This window comes from Bufo gargarizans, chromosome 8 (genome assembly GCF_014858855.1).
Source record: "Bufo gargarizans isolate SCDJY-AF-19 chromosome 8, ASM1485885v1, whole genome shotgun sequence".
Lineage (NCBI taxonomy): Eukaryota > Metazoa > Chordata > Amphibia > Anura > Bufonidae > Bufo > Bufo gargarizans.
Genome location: NC_058087.1, coordinates 92,111,416 through 92,132,290, shown reverse-complemented (window position 1 = coordinate 92,132,290; position 20,875 = coordinate 92,111,416). Strand labels below are relative to the sequence as shown.

Genomic DNA, 20,875 nt, shown 5'->3' with positions numbered 1-20,875 from the left:
GCCAGAAACACACTGGCTTGCAACTGGGATTATATCACAGAAAAATAATATAAATATTTTTTTTTTATCTGCAAGGCATTTGTGAGTGACACCTTGGAACGGTATGAGTGGTGGCCTAGCCAGTGGCCACAGTACAGTCTGTGGGCTAGACACACACTGGCTTGCAACTGGGATTATATCACAGAAAAATAATAAATATAATTTTCTGACAGCAGATGAGTCTGTGGACACAGAACACTGCCCTAGCTAATGCTTTCCCTATTAGATCAGCAGCAGCTACACTGTCCCTCCTCTCACTAAGAAAGCAGCTTCCGAATTAATCTAAAATGGATGCTGTCCAGGAGGTGGGAGGGTCTGGGAGGGAGGGTCTGCTGCTAATTGGCTGGAATGTGTCTGCTGACTGTGAGGTACAGGGCCAAAGTTTGCTCAATGATGATGTATAGGGGGCGGACCGAACATAGCATATGTTCGCCCGCCGGCGAATAGTTCGGGACATCACTAATCTTGATCTTCTTCGCCTTAAGGAACTTTGATGTGGAGATGGAAGTATGCGATGGAGCACCATCCTGCTGCAGAATTTGGCCTTTTTTTATGGTTGGGAATATAAGAGGTAGCTAAGATTACCGGATGTAACCCCAGACCATGATTTTGCCTCCACCAAACTTCACTGTTTTCTGGGTAAATCTCGGCTCCATGCGGGTTCCAGTAGGTCTCCTGCAATATTTGCGGTGACTGTAGTGTAATTCAACAGAAGATTCATCAGAAAAATCCACCTTCTGACACTTTTCCAGCGTCCATTCTTTTAGCAGGCTGTGGCCCTTGGCGAATGCCACACGGTTTTTCAATTGTCTTTTGTTTAGTGCTGGCTTATGGGCACTGATTCGACCATGGAGGCCATTTCGAGACAGAATCCGACAAACTGTTCTGGTTGACACAGGTACTTCAGGCGACTAAGTCTTGTGGAGCTCTGCTGCAGTGGAAAATGGGCTGGCCTTGGATTTTCGAGCCAACAAATGGTCCTCTCAAGCAGTTGTCTTGCGGGGTCGGCCTGACCTGGCCTTGTCCAAAACGTCTCCAGTCTCTTCAAATCCTTTTTTTTATCGTCTGAACTTGACGCTGAGACACATTGAAGGTGTCTGTCACATCAGCAGTTGATCTGGTCTTCAGCCTCTTGATAATCAACACTTTAGTCTCCGGGTGAATCTTAGGAATGTTTGCAGAGGTCTAGTTGATGTGAAGGTCTAGTGTACTGGGGTTCTTTTTATACACACCTGAGACCTAATTGATTCATTATTAGTCACAGGTGAAGCTCATATGACAAGGCTTGGCAAACATTGACTTAATGGGCTTTACCAAGCTTTTAATATTAGAATACTTTTTGTCAGTTTCGTTTTGCACTGAAACATTATTACAAAAGCTGAAAGCTGTTGGGATTAAAATGACCCATTTCTTGTAACAAAATCTTGATAAAAAAAATATTTTAGTGGCACTTCAGGTCAATTTGTACACAAGCGACAAGACTTTTGTCAGGGACTGTATATACCTGTGACGGTGGCAAGTACAGTTTTTTTCAACACAAAAAACAGGTAGGTCTCACCGATCCAATTAACAGGTTCATTATAATTCCTTGTAAGTGTGGCAAGTACAGTTTTTTTTTAAACACAAAAAATAGGTAGGTCTCACCAAGTTATTTAACAGGCTGATTAACTATTACATATTCTTTTGACAGTGGCAAATACAGTTTTATTTTGCCACAAAAAATAGGTGGATTTCACTAACCCAATTAAGAGGCTTATTAACTATTATTATTCCCTTTTATGGTGGCAAATACAGTTTTTTTTTAAACGCAAAAAATAAGTAGGTCTCACCGACCCAATTAACAGGATGATTAACTATTATATTTTCTTAGATAAAACAAGAGAGAGAAAAAAGAGAGAAAAAAGAGAGAAAAAAACAGGAGGCAGCGCCTCGTGTGTTAAACCGTATGATATTTGTATAAAAACCAACAAAGCACTGATTGCGCTTACCGTATTTGGTTGTGATGAGGCACAACTCCTATGGATCACTTGAGCTGGTAGAAAGGCCCGTCCAGCTTAGTACAGTTTTTTTCAACACAAAAAACTATTTTATCTCACCGATCCAATTAACAGGTTGATTAACTATTATATTACCCTTTGATTGTGGCAAGTACAGTTTTTTCTTTACCAGAAAACATAGGTAGGTCTCACCGACCCAATTAACAGGCTAATTATTTTTTATATTTCCCTTTGATGTTGGCAAGTACAGTTTTTTAAAGGCAAAAAATAGGTAGGTCTTAGTGACACAATTAACAGGCTGATTAACTATTATATATCCCTGTGACAGTGGCAAATACAGTTTTTTCAACACAAAAAATAGGTAGGTCTAACCAATCCAAATGACTGGATGATTAACTATTATAATTCCCTGTGACAGTGGCAAGTAAGGTTTTTTTCACTACAAAAAGGGTAGGTCTCAGTGACCCAATTAACAGGCCGATTAACTATTATATGTCGCTGTGACGATGGCAAGTAATGTTTTTTTTTTAACCAAAAAAAATAGGTTTGTCTCACCAACCCAATTAAAAGGCTGATTAACTATTATTATTCCCTGTCACGGTGGCAAGTACAGTTTTTTTAAACACAAAAAATAGGTAGGTCTCACCGAGCCAATTAACAGGATGATTAACTATTATATTTCTTTGTGACTGTGGCAAGTGGACTTTTCCAACACAAAAGTAGGTAGGTCTCACCGACCAAAGTAACAGGATGATTAACTAGGTATTCGACATTTGTTGTAAGGCCCCTTTATTCCAGGGTCAGGAGGACAGACAGCAGAACAGACAGCATTAGGTACACGGTAAGGCTACTTTCACACTAGCGTTCGGGGCTCCGACCATAAGCGGCGCCATGTCTATTACCCTGTTTCCATGTAACGGCAGCTGCTGTATGTAATGATAATGAATTATTACTTTGGCCCAGACTAAATTGTCCGTACTGTAACCCCATTGGTTACAATAAAACAAAACACAACAAATTTTATAGAACAATAAAGTTTAAAAAAAATAAATGTTTAAATAAAAAAACAGCCCCAAAAAACAAATGAAAAAAATAAATAAAATTAAGGCAATTTTTTTATTTCTTTGATTTTTTGCAGCAGTCCATCCATGGCCTTTTTGTTGGCCTCCTCTTCTAGGGTCAGCTCATCCCTCACCCTTTTCAGCAGCTGCGCCCTCAATTTTCTCATCCGGTCGCACTGCTCCTGCTGCACTTTTTTTTACTTCTGTCAATAAGTTGTTTATTGCTGTAAAAGTAAAGGAAATATACATTTTAAATCTACTTTAAAAGACAATCATTGTTTGGTGTAAAAGGAGATAAAGCCCTGTCTGACCCAGGAAGAAGTACATCAGCGACTTAAAAAAGATTAAAATAGACAAATCGCCAGGACCAGATGGCATACACCCCCGTATCCTAAGGGAATTAAGTAATGTCATAGCCAGACCCTTATTTCTGATATTTGCAGACTCTATACTCACAGGGAATGTCCCACAGGATTGGCGCATGGCAAATGTGGTGCCAATATTCAAAAAGGGGTAAAAAAAAAACAACCAGAAACTATAGGCAGTAAGTTTAACATCTGTTGTGGGTAAACTGTTTGAAGGTTTTCTGAGAGATGCTATCTTAGACCATCTTAACGAAAATTAGCAAATAACGCCATATCAGCATGGCTTCGTGAGGGATCGGTCATGTCAAACTAATTTAATCAGTTTCTATGGGGAGGTAAATTTTAGACTTGACAGCGACGAATCAATGGATGTCATATATCTGGACTTCTCCAAAGCATTTGACACTGTACCACATAAAAGGTTAGTATATAAAATGAGAATGCTCGGACTAGGAGAAAATGTCTGTATGTGGGTAAGTAGCTGGCTCAGTGATAGAAAACAGAGGGTGGTTATTAGTGGTACACACTCAGATTGGGTCACTGTCACTAGTGGAGTACCTCAGGGGTCAGTACTGGAGGGGTCACTGTCACTAGTGGGGTACCACAGGGGTCAGTACTGGAGGGGTCACTGTCACTAGTGGGGTACCTCAGGGGTCAGTATTGGGCCCTATTCTCTTCAATATATTTATTAATGATCTTGTAGAAGGCTTGCATAGTAAAGTATAAATTTTTGCAGATGACACTAAACTATGTAAAGTAATTTACACTGAAGAGGACAGTATACTGTATATATACTACAGAGGACAGTATACTGTGTATATATACTACAGAGGACAGTATACTGTATATATACTCCAGAGCACAGTATACTGTATATATACCACAGAGGACAGTATACTGTATATATACTACAGAGGACCGTATACTGTATATATACCACAGAGGACAGTATACTGTATATATACTACAGAGGACAGTATACTGTATATATACTACAGAGGACAGTATACTGCTACAGAGGGATCTGGATAGATTGGAGGCTTGGGCAGATAAGTGGCAGATGAGGTTTAACACTGTCAAATGTAAGGTTATGCACATGGGAAGGAATAATGCAAGTCACCCGTACATACTAAATGGTAAAACACTCAGTAACACTGACATGGAAAAGGATCTAGGAATTTTGGTAAACAGCAAACTAAGCTGCAAAAACCAGTGTTAGGCAGCTGCTGCCAAGGCCAATAAGATAATGGGTTGCATCAAAAGGGGCATAGATGCCCGCGATGAGAACATAGTCCTACCACGTTATAAATCACTGGTCAGACCACACATGGGGTACTGTGTACAGTTCTGGGCTCCTGTGAACAAGGCAGACATAGCAGAACTGGAGAGGGTCCAGAGGAGGGCAACTAAAGTAATAACTGGAATGGGGCAACTACAGTACCCTGAAAGATTATCAACATTAGGGTTATTCACTTTAGAAAAAAGACGACTGAGGGGAGATCTAATTACTATGTATAAATATATCAGGGGTGAGTACAGAGATCTATCCCATCATTTATTTAACCCCAGGACTGTGACGAGGAGACATCCTCTGTGTCTGGAGGAAAGAAGGTTTGTACACAAACATAGAAAAGGATTCTTTACGGTAAGAGCAATGAGACTACGGAACTCTCTGCCTGAGGAGGTGGTGATGGTGAGTACAATAACGAAATTCAAGAGGGGTCTGGATGTATTTCTGGAGCGTAATAATATTACAGGATCTAGCTACTAGAGAGAGATCGTTGATCCAGGGAGTTATTCTGATTGCCTGATTGGAGTTGAGAAGGAATTTTTTATTCCCCTAAAGTGAGGAAAATTGGCTTCTACCTCACAGTTTTTTTTTTTTTGCCTTCCTCTGGATCAACCTGCAGGATAACAGGCCGAACTGGATAGACAGATGTCTTTTTTCGGCCTTTTATACTATGTTACTATGTTAATCCATTATATATTGGTTTAGTTAGGATTAATAATAGTTCTTTAGACTTTAGGGTTATGGACTTAGTAGTTAAGTTGATGCTTTTGATGTAGATTAATTACTTTATAGTGTTCATGTTTTATATTACTGTTGTGTGTTGTATGTTCTTTGTTGACAGTTTCACAGTTTTTACATCATTTTTTAGATAAATATTAATATGGTGTTGTGCACTTTATTTTTTAGTCTAAGAAAATTTTTATATTTTGGATGCTCGTTACATCCAATATTAAACAGTATGCCTCATTCAGATACTTTACGGAAATCAGTACACCAGTAACATCAGCTAGCTGTAAAAAAAAAATTACGTGGAATTAATTGGGGTCTGTGTTTAGCCCCCAGACAGATATAGTGGCACAGGTCACTCCCGTACTCCATCAAGCCTTTTTAATAAAGTTTGGATTAAAAATGCTGTTCTTTTCAAGTGTGGACAGGAGATGTGAAAACTGAACCTGCAGAGAAATGAGCATGGTCTCTGACAGACCCTAAAGATTGGTGATATACTAATAGTTTTGTTACACTTCTTGGCGTAAACGCAAAGTGGGGGACTTTAGGTTATGCAATATCTGAAGTCTGAATAACAATTAGAGGTTGAACTTGAACTTGTTTATAATTGTTTTCTTGAATAAAATCTGCCTGTGGTAAAGACTAAACTGACACCTGTATGTGTGTGGGGACATTAAAACATCAACAGAATATATTTACCCTCCTGGCGGGGGGTGGTCACCACCTCGTCGTCCTCCTCCTCCTCATCCTCCTGGACCTGAACTGCATCAGGTGGGCTCTGGGCCTGATGCCCTGATGGTCCTGGCTGCTCCTCTTCAAGCTCCTTATCCTCCTCCTCCTCCGTCACCTTCTCTTCCACCACCACCTTCTTCTTATTCGAGCGCTTAGGGCGCACTTTAGGGAGAGGCACCCCTGTAATTAACAATTTTTAAAAAAAATAACAAGATAAACAAGCAAAGCAAAAAATAAAAAGCTAACGGTTCACAAATTAATCTATGGTGGGACCTGGATGGGATAATGATTACCCCTATGTTTGATTTCACATGATTTGGTGTTCGATGAAACTATGAATGAAGTCTTTCAGATGGTTTACAGTTGAGTACGTTAATATCTAGGATGAGGTAGCAGGGGGTATTGGTTTGCAAGGTACTGTTGCAGGGTTATTCCAATGAGGTGGACCAAGTCAACTGTTTTGACATTGGATAAGGGTTTACATCATATATCTGTATCTCGCTGTGAGTGTATATATATATTGTAAAGGGATAATCAGCTACGTGTCCCAACATTTACTAAATCCATGCCGAGAACATTTAGGCAGAAGAGAAACCCAACCAAATTATTTATTGCAAATTTCCAACGTTCCCATTGTATCTGAATACCAGTATAGTCTGTCTTCTACACAATTATCATTTTGCTGTAACAGCCTGCCTACATTCAATATGCTGACTGTGCTGTTAATAGTGTGCCTGCGAAGCTGTATGGTAGGAAATGTCTAAAGCGGATTAGTATGCCTTAGACCTTTTCAAGGGTATGCGGCCCACAGAGAGGGCTCTGAGTGCCGCCTCTAGTGCCCGTCCCATCGGTTCGACACCACTGAACTAAGTTATCAGTTGTAAAGGGATAGAAATACTTATTTGCATAACTGAACACATAAATAACAATAGGTGGGTGATAGAAAAATAATGTAAGCATCGTACCTGGACAGTTCTTGTCTCGGACCTCTTTGATGAGATCCATCCTGTGGCGCTTTAGGTCTGACCATTTCTTGAGCATGGAACTTTTTGAATGGATAGTTCCATGCAGGTGCCACAGCCGGCGTGCCTCTCGCCGCACTAAGGCCTGCTTTTCGAAGCGGCATTTTATGTCGTCATATCCCTTCGACAACATCGTCTGCAAGATAACAATGAAAGGATGTAATCCCAAAGTTGTAACATACAATTATTAGTAATTATAGTCATGTCAACCATGAAAAATATAATGTTATATCAAAACGGTAAAAGAGTAGATATTTATATAGTTCCCTATGGAACTATATGAAAGTAAAAATAAATAAAAAATAAAATTATATTCAAGGCAAATATAAGAACTAAACTCCACAGTGGCCGCCCCTTTATAAGTGACTTGAATAGTGACCGCCCCTTTAAAAGTGACTAGAACTGTGGCGGCCCCTTTAAGAGTGACTTGAATAGTGTCCGCCCCTTTAACAGTGACTAGAACTGTGGCCGCCCCTTTAAGAGTGACTTGAATAGTGACCACCCCTTTAACAGTGACTAGAACTGTGGCTGCCCCTTTAACAGTGACTAGACCTGTGGCCGCCCCTTTAACAGTGACTAGAACTGTGACCGCCCCTTTAACAGTGACTAGAACTGTGACCGCCCCTTTAACAGTGACAAGAACTGTGGCCTCCCCTTTAACAGTGACTAGAACTGTGACCGCCTCTTTAACAGTGACTAGAACTGTGGCCGCCCCTTTAAAACTTACTAGAACCGTGGCCGCCCCTTTAACAGTGACTAGAACTGTGACCGCCCCTTTAAGAGTAATTAGAACTGTGGCCGCCCCTTTAAGAGTGACTAGAACTGTGGCCGCCCCTTTAACAGTGACTAGAACTGTGACCACCCCTTTAACAGTGACCAGAACTGTGGCCGCCCCTTTAAGAGTGACCAGAACTGTATCCGCCCCTTTAACAGTGACTAGAACTGTGGCCGCCCCTTTAAGAGTGACTTATTTAGGATAAGGCACCCAGGCAGAGGAGAGAGGTCCCTTAACAGAGAATCTGGCTTCATGTCAGCAGAGAATATAAGTCTTCATGTCATAGCAGAGAATCACGCCTCACGTCACCCAACACTGGAACAGTCAATTTTCAGATATTTAGGCCCAGGCAGAGGAGAGAGGTCCCGTAACAGAGAATCTGGCTTCATGTCAGCAGAGAATCAGTCTGCATGTCATAGCAGAGAATCAGGCTTCACGTCACCCACCACTGTAACAGTCCATTGTCATATATTTAGGCCCCCGCACCCAGGCAGAGGAGAGAGGTCCCATAACAGAGAATCTGGCTTCATGTCAGCAGAGAATCAGTCTGCATGTCATAGCAGAGAATCAGGCTTCACGTCACCCACCACTGTAACAGTCCATTGTCAGATATTTAGGCCTAGGCACCCAGGCAGAGGAGAGAGGTCCATTAACAGAGAATCTGGCTTCATGTCAGCAGAGAATCAGTCTTCATGTCATAGCAGAGAATCATGCTTCACGTCACCCAACACTGGAACAGTCCATTGTCAGATATTTAGGCCCAGGCAGAGGAGAGAGGTCCCGTAACAGAGAATCTGGCTTCATGTCAGCAGAGAATCAGACTTCATGTCATAGCAGAGAATCAGGCTTCACGTCACCCAACACTGGAACATTCCATTGTCAGATATTTAGGCCCAGGCACCCAGGCAGAGGATAGAGGTCCCATAACAGAGAATCTGGCTTCATGTCAGCAGAGAATCAGTCTGCATGTCATAGCAAAGAATCATGCTTTACGTCACCCAACACTGGAACAGTCCATTGTCAGATATTTAGGCCCAGGCACCTAGGCAGAGGAGAGAGGTCCAGTAACAGAGAATCTGGCTTCATGTCAGCAGAGAATCAGTCTGCATGTCATAGCAGAGAATGAGGCTTCACGTCACCCATCACTGGAACAGTCCATTGTCAGATATTTAGGCCCTGGCACCCAGACAGAGGAGAGGTTAATTCAACTTTGGGTTGCCCCGCAAGATAATGGTAAAATGAAAATAAAAATAGGATTGAATGAGGAAGTGCCCTGGAGTACAATAATATATGGTTAAGGGGAGGTAGTTAATGTCTAATCTGCACAATGGATGGACAGGTCCTGTGGGATCCATGCCTGGTTCATTTTTATGAACGTCAGTTGTCCACATTGGCTGTAGACAGGCGGCTGTGTTTGTCTGTAATGACCCCACCTGCCGTGCTGAATACACGTTCAGACAAAACGCTGGCCGCCGGGCAGGCCAGCACCTCCAAGGCATAAAAGGCTAGCTCTGGCCACGTGGACAATTTAGAGACCCAGAAGTTGAATGGGGCCGAACCATCAGTCAGTACGTGGAGGGGTGTGCACACGTACTGTTCCACCATGTTAGTGAAATGTTGCCTCCTGCTAACACGTTACGTATCAGGTGGTGGTGCAGTTAGCTGTGGCGTGTTGACAAAACTTTTCCACATCTCTGCCATGCTAACCCTGCCCTCAGAGGAGCTGGCCGTGACACAGCTACCTTGGCGACCTCTTGCTCCTCCTCTGCCTTGGCGTTGGGCTTCCACTTGTTCTCCTGTGACATTTGGGAATGCTCTCAGTAGCGTGTCTACCAATGTGCGCTTGTACTCGCGCATCTTCCTATCACGCTCCAGTGCAGGAATTAGGGTGGGCACATTGTCTTTGTACCGTGGATACAGCAGGGTGGCAACCCAGTAGTCCACACATGTTAAAATGTGGGCAACTCTGCTGTTGTTGCGCAGGCACTGCAGCATGTAGTCGCTCATGTGTGCCAGGCTGCCCAGAGGTAAGGACAAGCTGTCCTCCTGTGGGAGGCGTATCGTCATCGTCCTGCGTTTCCCCCCAGCCACGCACCAGTGATGGGCCCGAGCTGCGTTGGGTGCCACCCCGCTGTGAACATGCTTCATCCTCATCCTCCTCCACCTCCTCCTCATCCTCGTCCTCCTCGTCCTCCAGTAGTGGGCCCTGGCTGGCCACATTTGTACCTGGCCTCTGCTGTTGCAAAAAACCTCCCTCTGAGTCACTTCGAAGAGACTGGCCTGAAAGTGCTAAAAATGACCCCTCCTCCTCCTCCTTCTCCTCCTCCTGGGCCACCTCCTCTTCCATCATCGCCCTAAGTGTTTTCTCAAGGAGACATAGAAGTGGTATTGTAATGCTGATAACGGCGTCATCGCCACTGGCCATGTTGGTGGAGTACTCGAAACAGCACAACAGGGCACACAGGTCTCGCATGGAGGCCCAGTCATTGGTGGTGAAGTGGTGCTGTTCCGCAGTGCGACTGACCCGTGCGTGCTGCAGCTGAAACTCCACTATGGCCTGCTGCTGCCCGCACAGTCTGTCCAGCATGTGCAAGGTGGAGTTCCACCTGGTGGGCACGTCGCATATGAGGTGGTGAGCGGGAAGACCGAAGTTACGCTGTAGCGCAGACAGGCGAGCAGCGGCAGGATGTGAACGCCGGAAGCGCGAACAGACGGCCCGCACTTTATGCAGCAGCTCTGACATGTCGGGGTAGTTGTGAATGAACTTCTGCACCACCAAATTCAGCACATGCGCCAGGCAAGGGATGTGCGTCAAACCGGCTAGTCCCAGAGCTGCAACGAGATTTCGCCCATTATCGCACACCACCAGGCCGGGCTTGAGGCTCATCGGCAGCAACCACTCATCGGTCTGTTGTTCTATACCCCGCCACAACTCCTGTGTGGTGTGGGGCCTGTCCCCCAAACATATGAGTTTCAGAATGGCCTGCTGACGTTTACCCCGGGCTGTGCTGATGTTGGTGGTGAAGGTGTGTGGCTGACTGGATGAGCAGGTGGAAGAAGAGGAGGAGGAAGCCAAGTAGGAGGAGGAGTCAACAGGAGGCAAAGAATGTTGCCCTGCGATCCTTGGCGGCAGAAGGACGTGCGCCAAACAGCTCTCCGCCTGGGGCCCAGCTGCCACTACATTTACCCAGTGTGCAGTTAGGGAGATATAGCGTCCCTGGCCGTGCTTACTGGTCCACGTATCTGTGGTTAGGTGGACCTTGCCACAGATGGCGTTGCGCAGTGCACACTTGATTTTATCGGATACTTGGTTGTGCAGGGAAGGCACGGCTCTTTTGGAGAAGTAGTGCCGGCTGGGAACAACATACTGTGGGACAGCAAGCGACATGAGCTGTTTGAAGCTGTCTGTGTCCACCAGCCTAAATGACAGCATTTCATAGGCCAGTAGTTTAGAAATGCTGGCATTCAGGGCCAGGGATCGAGGGTGGCTAGGTGGGAATTTACGCTTTCTCTCAAATGTTTGTGAGATGGAGAGCTGAACGCTGCCGTGTGACATGGTTGAGATGCTTGGTGACAGAGGTGGTGGTGGTGTTGGTGGTACATCCTCTGTTTGCTGGGCGGCAGGTGCCAACATTACTCCAGAGGCGGAGGAAGAGGCTGAGGCGGCAGCAGCAGAAGAGGTAGCAGGGGGAGCCTGAGTGACTTCCTTGTTTTTAAGGTGTTTACTCCACTGCAGTTCATGCTTTGCATGCAGGTGTCTGGTCATGCAGGTTGTGCAAAGGTTCAGAACGTTAATGCCTTGCTTCAGGCTCTGATGGCACAGCGTGCAAACCACTCGGGTCTTGTTGTCAGCACATTGTTTGAAGAAGTGCCATGCCAGGGAACTCCTTGAAGCTGCCTTTGGGGTGCTCGGTCCCAGATGGCGGCGGTCAGTAGCAGGCGGAGTCTCTTGGCGGTGGGTGTTCTGCTTTTGCCCACTGCTCCCTCTTTTGCTACGCTGCTGGCTCGGTCTCACCACTGACTCTTCCTCCGAACTGTGAAAGTCAGTGGCACGACCTTCATTCCATGTGGGGTCTAGGACCTCATCGTCCCCTGCATCATCTTCCACCCAGTCTTGATCCCTGACCTCCTGTTCAGTCTGCACACTGCAGAAAGACACAGCAGTTGGCACCTGTGTTTCCTCATCATCAGAGACGTGCTGAGGTGGTATTCCCATGTCCTCATCATCAGGAAACATAAGTGGTTGTGCGTCAGTGCATTCTATGTCTTCCACCGCTGGGCTAGGTGGATGCCTTTGGGAAACCCTGCCAGCGGAGTCTTCTAACAGCATAAGAGACTGCTGCATAACTTGAGGCTCAGACAGTTTCCCTGGTATGCATGGGGGTGATGTGACAGACTGATGGGCTTGGTTTTCAGGCGCCATCTGTGCGCTTTCTGCAGAAGACTGGGTGGGAGATAATGTGAACGTACTGGATCCACTGTCGGCCACCCAATTGACTAATGCCTGTACCTGCTCAGGCCTTACCATCCTTAGAACGGCATTGGGCCCCACCAAATATCGCTGTATTTTCTGGCGGCTACTGGGACCTGAGGTAGTTGGTACACTAGGACGTGTGGCTGTGGCAGAACGGCCTTGTCCTCTCCCAGCACCAGAGGGTCCACTAACACCACCACGACCATGTCCTCGTCCCTTACTAGATCTTTTCCTCATTGTTACCGTATACCACAATAACAAAAATATTATTTGGCCCAATGTAATGAATTCAAATTCAGGCCTTTTTTTACAGACACCTAACACTATCTGGCTATCTATTTAGGTACCGTATTACACTAATAAAGGCACAGCAGTAACGACAGATTTAGTTGAATATAAATTTGAGTCCTAGTATTTAGGCGCTGGGTGACAGATATACGTTTACACACAGAAATAGACTTGGAATTGTACAGTAGCGTGTGTGTGAAGTTATTGAGAATGACCCTATCTGCAGCTTGAATCTTATATACCCTTTTAGGGATAGATTTAAAGAAGGCCTGATACAGCAGAAACCACTAATTTAGAGAATTGCAAAATTGGGAATTGTATTTCAACCCAGAACAAAAACTGTGCTTTGACGGACACTAAATAACTTGACCAGCCACAGCAATAAAGACAGATTTTTATGAATATAAATTTGAGGCCTCAGGCCTAGTATTTAGGCGCTGGGTGACAGATATACGTTTACACACAGAAATAGACTTGGAATTGTACAGTAGCATGTGTGTGAAGTTATTGAGAATGACCCTATCTGCAGCTTGAATCTTATATACCCTTTTAGGGATAGATTTAAAGAAGGCCTGATACAGCAGAAACCACTAATTTAGAGAATTGCAAAATTGGGAATTGTATTTCAACCCAGAACAAAAACTGTGCTTTGACGGACACTAAATAACTTGACCAGCCACAGCAATAAAGACAGATTTTTATGAATATAAATTTGAGGCCTCAGGCCTAGTATTTAGGCGCTGGTTGACAGGTATACGTTTACACACAGAATTAGATTTGGAATTGCACAGTAGCTTGTGTGTGAAGTTATTAAGAATAACCCTATCTGCACCGTGAATCTTATATACCCTTTTAGGGATAGATTTAAAGTAGGTCTGATACAGCAGAAACCACTAAATTAGGAAATTGCTAAATTGGGAATTGTATTTCAACCTAGAACAAAAACTGTGCTCTGACGGACACTAAATAACTTTACCAGCCACAGCAATAACCACAGATTTAGATGAATGCAAATTTAAGGCCTAGTATTTAGGCGCTGGGTGACAGGTATACGTTTACAGACAGAATTAGACTTGGAAATGCACAGTAGCGTGTGTGTAAAGTTATTGAGAATGACCCTATCTGCACCTTGAATCTTATATACCCTTTTAATGAATAGATTTAAACTAGCCCTGATACAGCAGAAAACACTAATTTAGGAAATTGCTAAGTTGGGAATTGTATTTCAACCCTGAACAAAAATTTTATCCTTCGCCAGACAGCAGACAGTATTACAATTGGCTGGCCACAGCTGAAACACCAGATTTAGGGTACTGCTATTTTGGCAATTGTATTTCACCCCTCAATAAAATAGCAAGCACAGCCAAGCCCCTGATGTAGGATATAGCCAAAAAATAACCACACTATTGATGGTTGAATGCACTTGGTGACAGCTTCAACCTGATGTAGGATATAGCCAAAAAATAACCACACTATTGAGGGTTAAATGCACTTGGTGACAGCTTGACCATGATGTAGAAAATAGCCAAAGAACAACCACACTATTGATGGTTAAATGCACTTGGTGACAGGCTCAGCTTGCCCCTGATGTAGTATATGGCCCAAAAATAACTACACTATTGATGGTTAAATGCACTTGGTGTGACAGCTTGAACCTGATGTAGGATATAGCCAATAAATAACCACACTATTGATGGTTAAATGCACTTGGTGTGACAGCTTGACCCTGATGTAGGATATAGCCAAAGAACAACCACACTATTAATGGTTAAATGCACTTGGAGACAGGCTCAGCTTGCCCCTGATGTAGTATATGGCCAAAAAATAACCACACTATTGATGGTTAAATGCACTTGGTGTGACAGCGTGACCCTGATGTAGGATATAGCCAAAAAACAACCACACTATTGAGGGTTAAATGCACTTGGTGACAGGCTCAGCTTGCCCCTGATGTAGTATATGGCCAAAAAATAACCACACTATTGATGGTTAAATGCACTTGGTGTGACAGCTTGATCCTGATGTAGGATATAGCCAAAAAACAACCCCATTATTGATGGTTAAATGCACTTGGTGACAGCTTGACCCCTGCACTGGCCAATCACAGCCATGCCAATAGTAGGCATGGCTGTGATGGCCTCTTGGGGCAAGTAGTATGACGCTTGTTGATTGGCTGGTTTGCAGCCTTTCAAAAAGAGCCAAGAAAGCGACGAACACGGAACCCAAACTTTTACTAAAATGTTCGGGTTCGGGTCCGTGTCACGGACACCCCAAAATTCGGTACGAACCCGAACTATACAGTTCAGGTTCGCTCATCCCTAATTAAATACAGCAGCGTGGGGACCATTTTGATACCAAGGCATGTCATCAGGCCTTTTGTTAGCTAATCGTATCCCTTACTGTCAGTCCCTTCAGGATCCATGCCTCATTCATCTTAATGAAGGTGAGGTAATCAACACTTTTTTGACCAAGGCGAGGCCAGGCCAGAAGTTCTATCGCAAACTGGGATAGCTCAGGCCACAGGTCAAGTCTGCACACCCAGTAGTCAAGGGGGTTCATCGCTCCTCAGAGTGTCGATATCTGCAGTTAAGGCGAGGTAGTCTGCCACCTGTTGGTCGAGTCGTTCTCTAAGGCTGGATCCCGAAGGGCTGTGGCGATGTGTAGGACTGAAAAAGCTCTGCATGTCCTCCATTAACAACACATCTGTAAAGCGTCCTGTCCTTGCCGCCATGGTCGTGGTAGTGTCACGGCTGTTTAAGGGTAACAAGAGCATACACAGTAAAAAGAGCTACTGACCGGACCCAAACTAGGGAAGAGAAAGGGTGACCCCTGTCAGACCCTCAACACTCTCCCTATGCTGCTAAAGCACATGCCCGGATCCATGTGGTGGAACGAGGCATGCCCGCGTGCCTAAGACTGATGAGCCCTGTAACCCCTACAATAGTGGAAGGGGCACGGCCACCGATGCCCTGCTCAGAATATGGAGGGAACCGTGGCCACCTCAGATCCAGTCAGAAAATCACCAGGTACACAACAATGTCTGCACACTTAGCTGATGGAGCTGCAGCCGCAGAGAAGACGGATCCAAGGGCCGCTGGCAATTTCCGGAGTGCTTGCAGCAACAGAACACAGGTCGAGAGAACTAATAGCTTAACAAGTGAAGATACTCAAGGCAGAGCTACAACTGAAAAGAGAAATATAATCCACGCCCTGCAATAGGAGGAGGGGTGATTTAAAGGCAGGGAAATCAAACGCAGGAGGAACAGCTGGGAGTAAAGACCTCATCACAGGGGTGGAGACACAGAACAGTGAGAACGTCTCAAAGCTCTGGTAGTGACAGGTAGGAGGAGGATTACTTTCACCTCTTCTCCAGTTAGATTCCTGCTGCGCTGTGACATCCCCCTTATAAGCTGTGTAAAGCATAATTTTTTGTTTGGTTTTGAACTGCTGCATCATTTCTGACTTCCGGAAATTTGGTAACATTTCCGCCACTTTCTGCTTATACCGGGGGTCTAGTAGCGTGGCCACCCAGTACAGGTCGTTCTCCTTCATCCTTTTCATACGAGGGTCCCTCAGCAGATATGACAGCATGAAAGACCCCATTTGCACAAGGTTGGATGCTGAGCTACTCATTTCCCGTTCCTCGTCCTTACTGATGTCATTGACGGTCTGTTCTTCCCCCCAGCCACGTACAACACCATGGGTCCCAGATAGGTGACAACAACAAGCACCCTGGGATGCCTGCTGTGGTTGGTCTTCCTCCACCTCAAAGCCACATTCCTCCTCTGACTCCTCTTCTTCATACTCCTCTTGCAGCTTTGCCGCAGGTCCAGCAAGCGATGATGACAAGGCTGTTTCTGGTGGTGATGGTGACCACAACTCTTCCTCTTCACGCTCATCTACAGCCTGATCCAGCACTCTTCGCAGGGCACGCTCCAGGAAAAAAACTAATGGGATGAGGTCGCTGATGGTGCCTTCGGTGCGACTGACTAGGTTTGTCACCTTCTCAAAAGGACGCATGAGCCTACAGGCATTGCGCATGAGCGTCCAGTAACGTGGCAAAAAAATTCCCAGCTCCGCAGAGGCTGTCCTAGCACCCCAGACAAATACTCGTTTTTCTTGTTGGAGCAGGCGGTCGAACATTAGGAGGGTTGAATTCCAACGTGTCGGGCTGTCGCAAATCAAGCGCTTCACTGGCATGTTGTTTCGGCGCTGAATGTCTGAAAAGTGCGCCATGGCGATGTAGGAACGCCTGAAATGGCCACACACCTTCCTGGCCTGCTTAAGGACGTCCTGTAAGCCTGGGTACTTAGACACAAAGTGTTATACGATGAGATTCAACACATGTGCCATGCACGGCACATGTGACAACTTTTCCAAATTCAATGCCGCCAACAAATTGCTACCATTGTCACACACCACTTTGCTGATCTCCAGTTGGTGCAGGGTCAGCCACTGATCCACCTGTGCGTTCAGGGCGGACAGGAGTGCTGGTTCGGTGTGGCTTTCTGCTTTCAGGCAAGTCAACCCCAAGACACTGTCGTGACACTGTCGTATCCGGGATGTGGAATAGACCCTGGGGAGCTGGGGGGATTCAGTTGATGTGCAGCCAGACGCCGCAGCAGAAGAGGACTCAGCCGTGGAGGTTATGTAAGAGGATGGAGTAGGCGGAGTAGAGGAGGTTGCAGTAGGCCTGCCTGCAAGTCGTGGCGGTGTCACCAACTCCGCTGCAGAGCCACGCATTCCATGCTTGGCAGCAGTCAGCACCCAATGCGCAGTGTAGGTGATATACCTGCCCTGACTGTGCTTTGCAGACCAGGTATCAGTGGTCAGATAGACCCTTGCCCCAACACTGTATGCCAGAGATGCCATGACTTCATTTTCAATCACTGAGTAGAGGTTTGGGAATGCCATATTAGAAATAAAAATTCGTCTGGGTAGCATCCACGGTGGTGTCCCAATAGCGACAAATTTTTTGAAGGCCTCAGACTCCACCAGCTGGTATGGTAAAAGCTGGCGGGCTAAGAGTTCCATCAAGCCAGTTGTCAGACGCCTGGCAAGGGGGTGACTCCTGACATTGGTTTCTTACACTCAAACATTTCCTTGACAGACACCTGACTGTGGGCAGATAAGATGGAACTGCTGAAGGCGAGAGGCAGAGTGGCGGATGGTTGAGAGCGGGCAAGGAGTACAGCAGTGGTTGACGTGGCTGAAGATGCTGGACCAGTAGGAGGATGGTGGCTTTGAGCTTGTGTGCTGCTTCTACTCGTCATCATGTGTTGATCCCATAGGCGTTTGTGATGTGCGATCATGTGCCTTCGCAAAGCAGTTGTACCTAGGTGGGTGTTGGATTTCCCACGACTCAGTTTCTTTTGGCACAGGTTGCAAATGGCATTACTGTTGCCAGAGGCAGACACACAAAACAATTGCCACACTGCTGAGCTTTGTAATGACGGCATTGTGGTGGTGGCAACAGCATGAGTTAATTGGCGTGCTGTCTGGCTGACCCCGGGTGCCGATACATGCTGTCTGACTGTGCCACTAGCTCCTTGCGACGATCTCCCCCTGCTTCTAACTCGTCTCCTTCTCTCTGTCTCCCCTTCTGAACTTTCCCCCTCTTCTTCTTCTCTTCAAGCAGGCACCCACGTGGCATCCACGGACACATCGTCATCATCAACCACTTCATTTGTATCTGACACCTCAGCAAAGGAATCAGCAGCGGATACAACATCATCATCACCATCACACCATACGTCCATGTGTGTAATGCTGCCTGACTGAGACATATCCCTGTTATTTACATCCCCTGGCAATAATGGTTGCGCATCACTAATTTCATCCAACTGATGTGCAAATAACTCCTCTGAGGGATTAAGTGAAGCGGCTGTGGTGGCTGTGGTGGTAGTGGTGGTGGTGGCGGCGGGCGGGAGAGTGATAACTTGAGAGCAGGTGATCAAAGCTGAGCTGGAGGAGGATGGTGCGTCAAGGTTCTTAGCGGAAGCTGTTGAAGATTGGGTGTCCTGTGTAAGCCAATCAACTATTTTCTCCGAATTTTTTGTGTTCAGGGTACGTGGCCTCTGAACACTGGGAATTTTTCAAGGGCCAGTGGAAATCACAGCACCACGAACACGACGGCCCCCGCCACGTGGCCTGCCTCTGCCTGTCATTTTTTTTAGATAAGTGTTACTATGCGTGCAAGGTACTGTGCCGCCCTACATAAGTGGTGGGCAGTGGGCACAGTACAGTCTGTGTGGGCCTGACACACACGGGCTTGCAAATGTGATTAGATCACAGAAAAATGTTCTATAGAATTCTTTTTTTTCTGCAAGGTATTTGAGTGAATGACACCCTGTAACGGTATGAGTGCAGGCCTAGCCACTAGCGGTATACAGTATGTGTGGGCCTGACACACACGGACTTGCAAATGTGATTATGTCACAGAAAATTATGAAATATAATTTTTTTTTATCTGCGAGGTATTTTCTGTCACACCCTTTATGAATGGTGTGCACTGTGCACATAGTGCTGTCTATGACTGAGCCTGCAGCCTCTCACACACGGGCAGCCAGGCAACTGCAATATATATATATATATATATATATACTGTATATTTATTTATTTATTTTTTAAAAGCCCGCTGATGTTCCAGCCCTGAAAAGGGCTTTTTGGGGTGCTGTTAGGATGCTGTCCTTACAGCAGATGAGTCTGTGGACACAGAACAATGCCCTAGCTAACGCTTTCCCTATTGAATCAGCAGCAGCTACACTCTCCCTCCTCTCACTGTGAATGCAGTTTCCGAATGAATCTAAAATGGATGCTGTCCAGGAGGTGGGAGGGTCTGGGAGGGAGGGTCTGCTGCTGATTGGCTGGAATGTGTCTGCTGACTGTGAGGTACAGGGTCAAAGTTTACTCAATGATGATGTATAGGGGGTGGACCAAACATCGCATATGTTCGCCCGCAGCGGCGAACGCGAACAAGCTATGTTCGCCAGGAACTATTCGTTGGCAAATAGTTCGGGACATCACTACTCACGATTTGGCGTCCTCGCCACTTCTGTCTCCCACACTAGCTAGCACCGCACTCTGACCTAGGTAGGTCTTACCGACCCAATTAACAGGATTATTAACTATTATATTACACTGTGACTGTGGCAAGTACACTTTTTCACACAAAAGTAGGTAGGTCTCACCAACCCAATTAACAGGTAGATTAACTACTATATTTTCCATTGATGGTGGCAAGTACAGTTTTTTTTAACACAAAAAATAGGTAGGTCTCACCAACCTAAATAACAGGGTGATTATTATATTTCCGCTGTATTTCATTTAACGTCTCCTGTAGGGCATTGGAGTACTGCATCAGGGTCTCGCCTTCTCGCTATAGTCGGTTGAAGTGGCTCTGCAACTGCTCTACTTTAGTACGCCCCCCCCCCCCCCCTTGGGCTCTCTCCAGCAGGGAGAATATTTTCTCTAGGGTGTCTCTCTCATATTCGGGCCTTACCATCACTCTTCGCCTGATGTCACCCTCTAGAGCCCTCAATGCAACCTCTGCCCGCAGCTCGGTGGTCAGGTTACACATTGTAACCACACATTGCACCCTTTCAGCCCATTCCTGACAACGTAATGGTTTTACTGTAAAATTTTGGCAGATGACGCAACAGTGCCACCATGGGGATGTACCCTACTGGGACGTGCATGGGGGGGACAAGCTGTATCAGCGGTATTGGGGCAAGTTGGCCTTGCACTGGCGCACCTTGAGCTGGGTCCTAGACCGGTGCCATTGGTGCTGGGGGAAGGTCTCCTGCCACATTACCGTCCATAAAGGTCTCTGTATCCTGCCGACTATGCCAAGATGTAGGCCCTGTACCGGGATGAGCTCCCCAGGAATACAGCAAAATCTCGAACAGGGAAAAGAACTCCACTACCAGCTTTTGCCAAAACAGAATTTTACTAAAACGTGGTAATAAACACAACCACAAATGTTGGAAACATACAATAAATTTACATACACCCAGCCCAAAGGCTGAGACCCTTGTGCTGCACAGCGTGGCACACTTCGATGGATGCAGGAGGAAAGCGTGGTAATTTACCTACTGGCTGGCACA

General features: G+C 45.7%; 1 protein-coding gene across 1 annotated transcript in view; it reads right to left on the bottom strand.

The window, feature by feature from the left end:
* The window catches only part of LOC122945407 (carboxypeptidase O-like), a 383,815-nt gene extending 363,466 nt beyond the window's left edge, over nucleotides 1-20,349 (bottom strand). Inside the window, exons 1-3 of the mRNA XM_044304477.1 lie at nucleotides 20,272-20,349; nucleotides 7,177-7,369; nucleotides 6,327-6,391 (exon numbers count right to left, since the gene is read on the bottom strand). Coding sequence (XP_044160412.1) covers nucleotides 6,327-6,391; nucleotides 7,177-7,369; nucleotides 20,272-20,349 — 336 coding nt within the window. The remainder of the gene's footprint in view (nucleotides 1-6,326; nucleotides 6,392-7,176; nucleotides 7,370-20,271) is intronic.
* Between the last annotated feature and the right edge of the window lie 526 nt (nucleotides 20,350-20,875).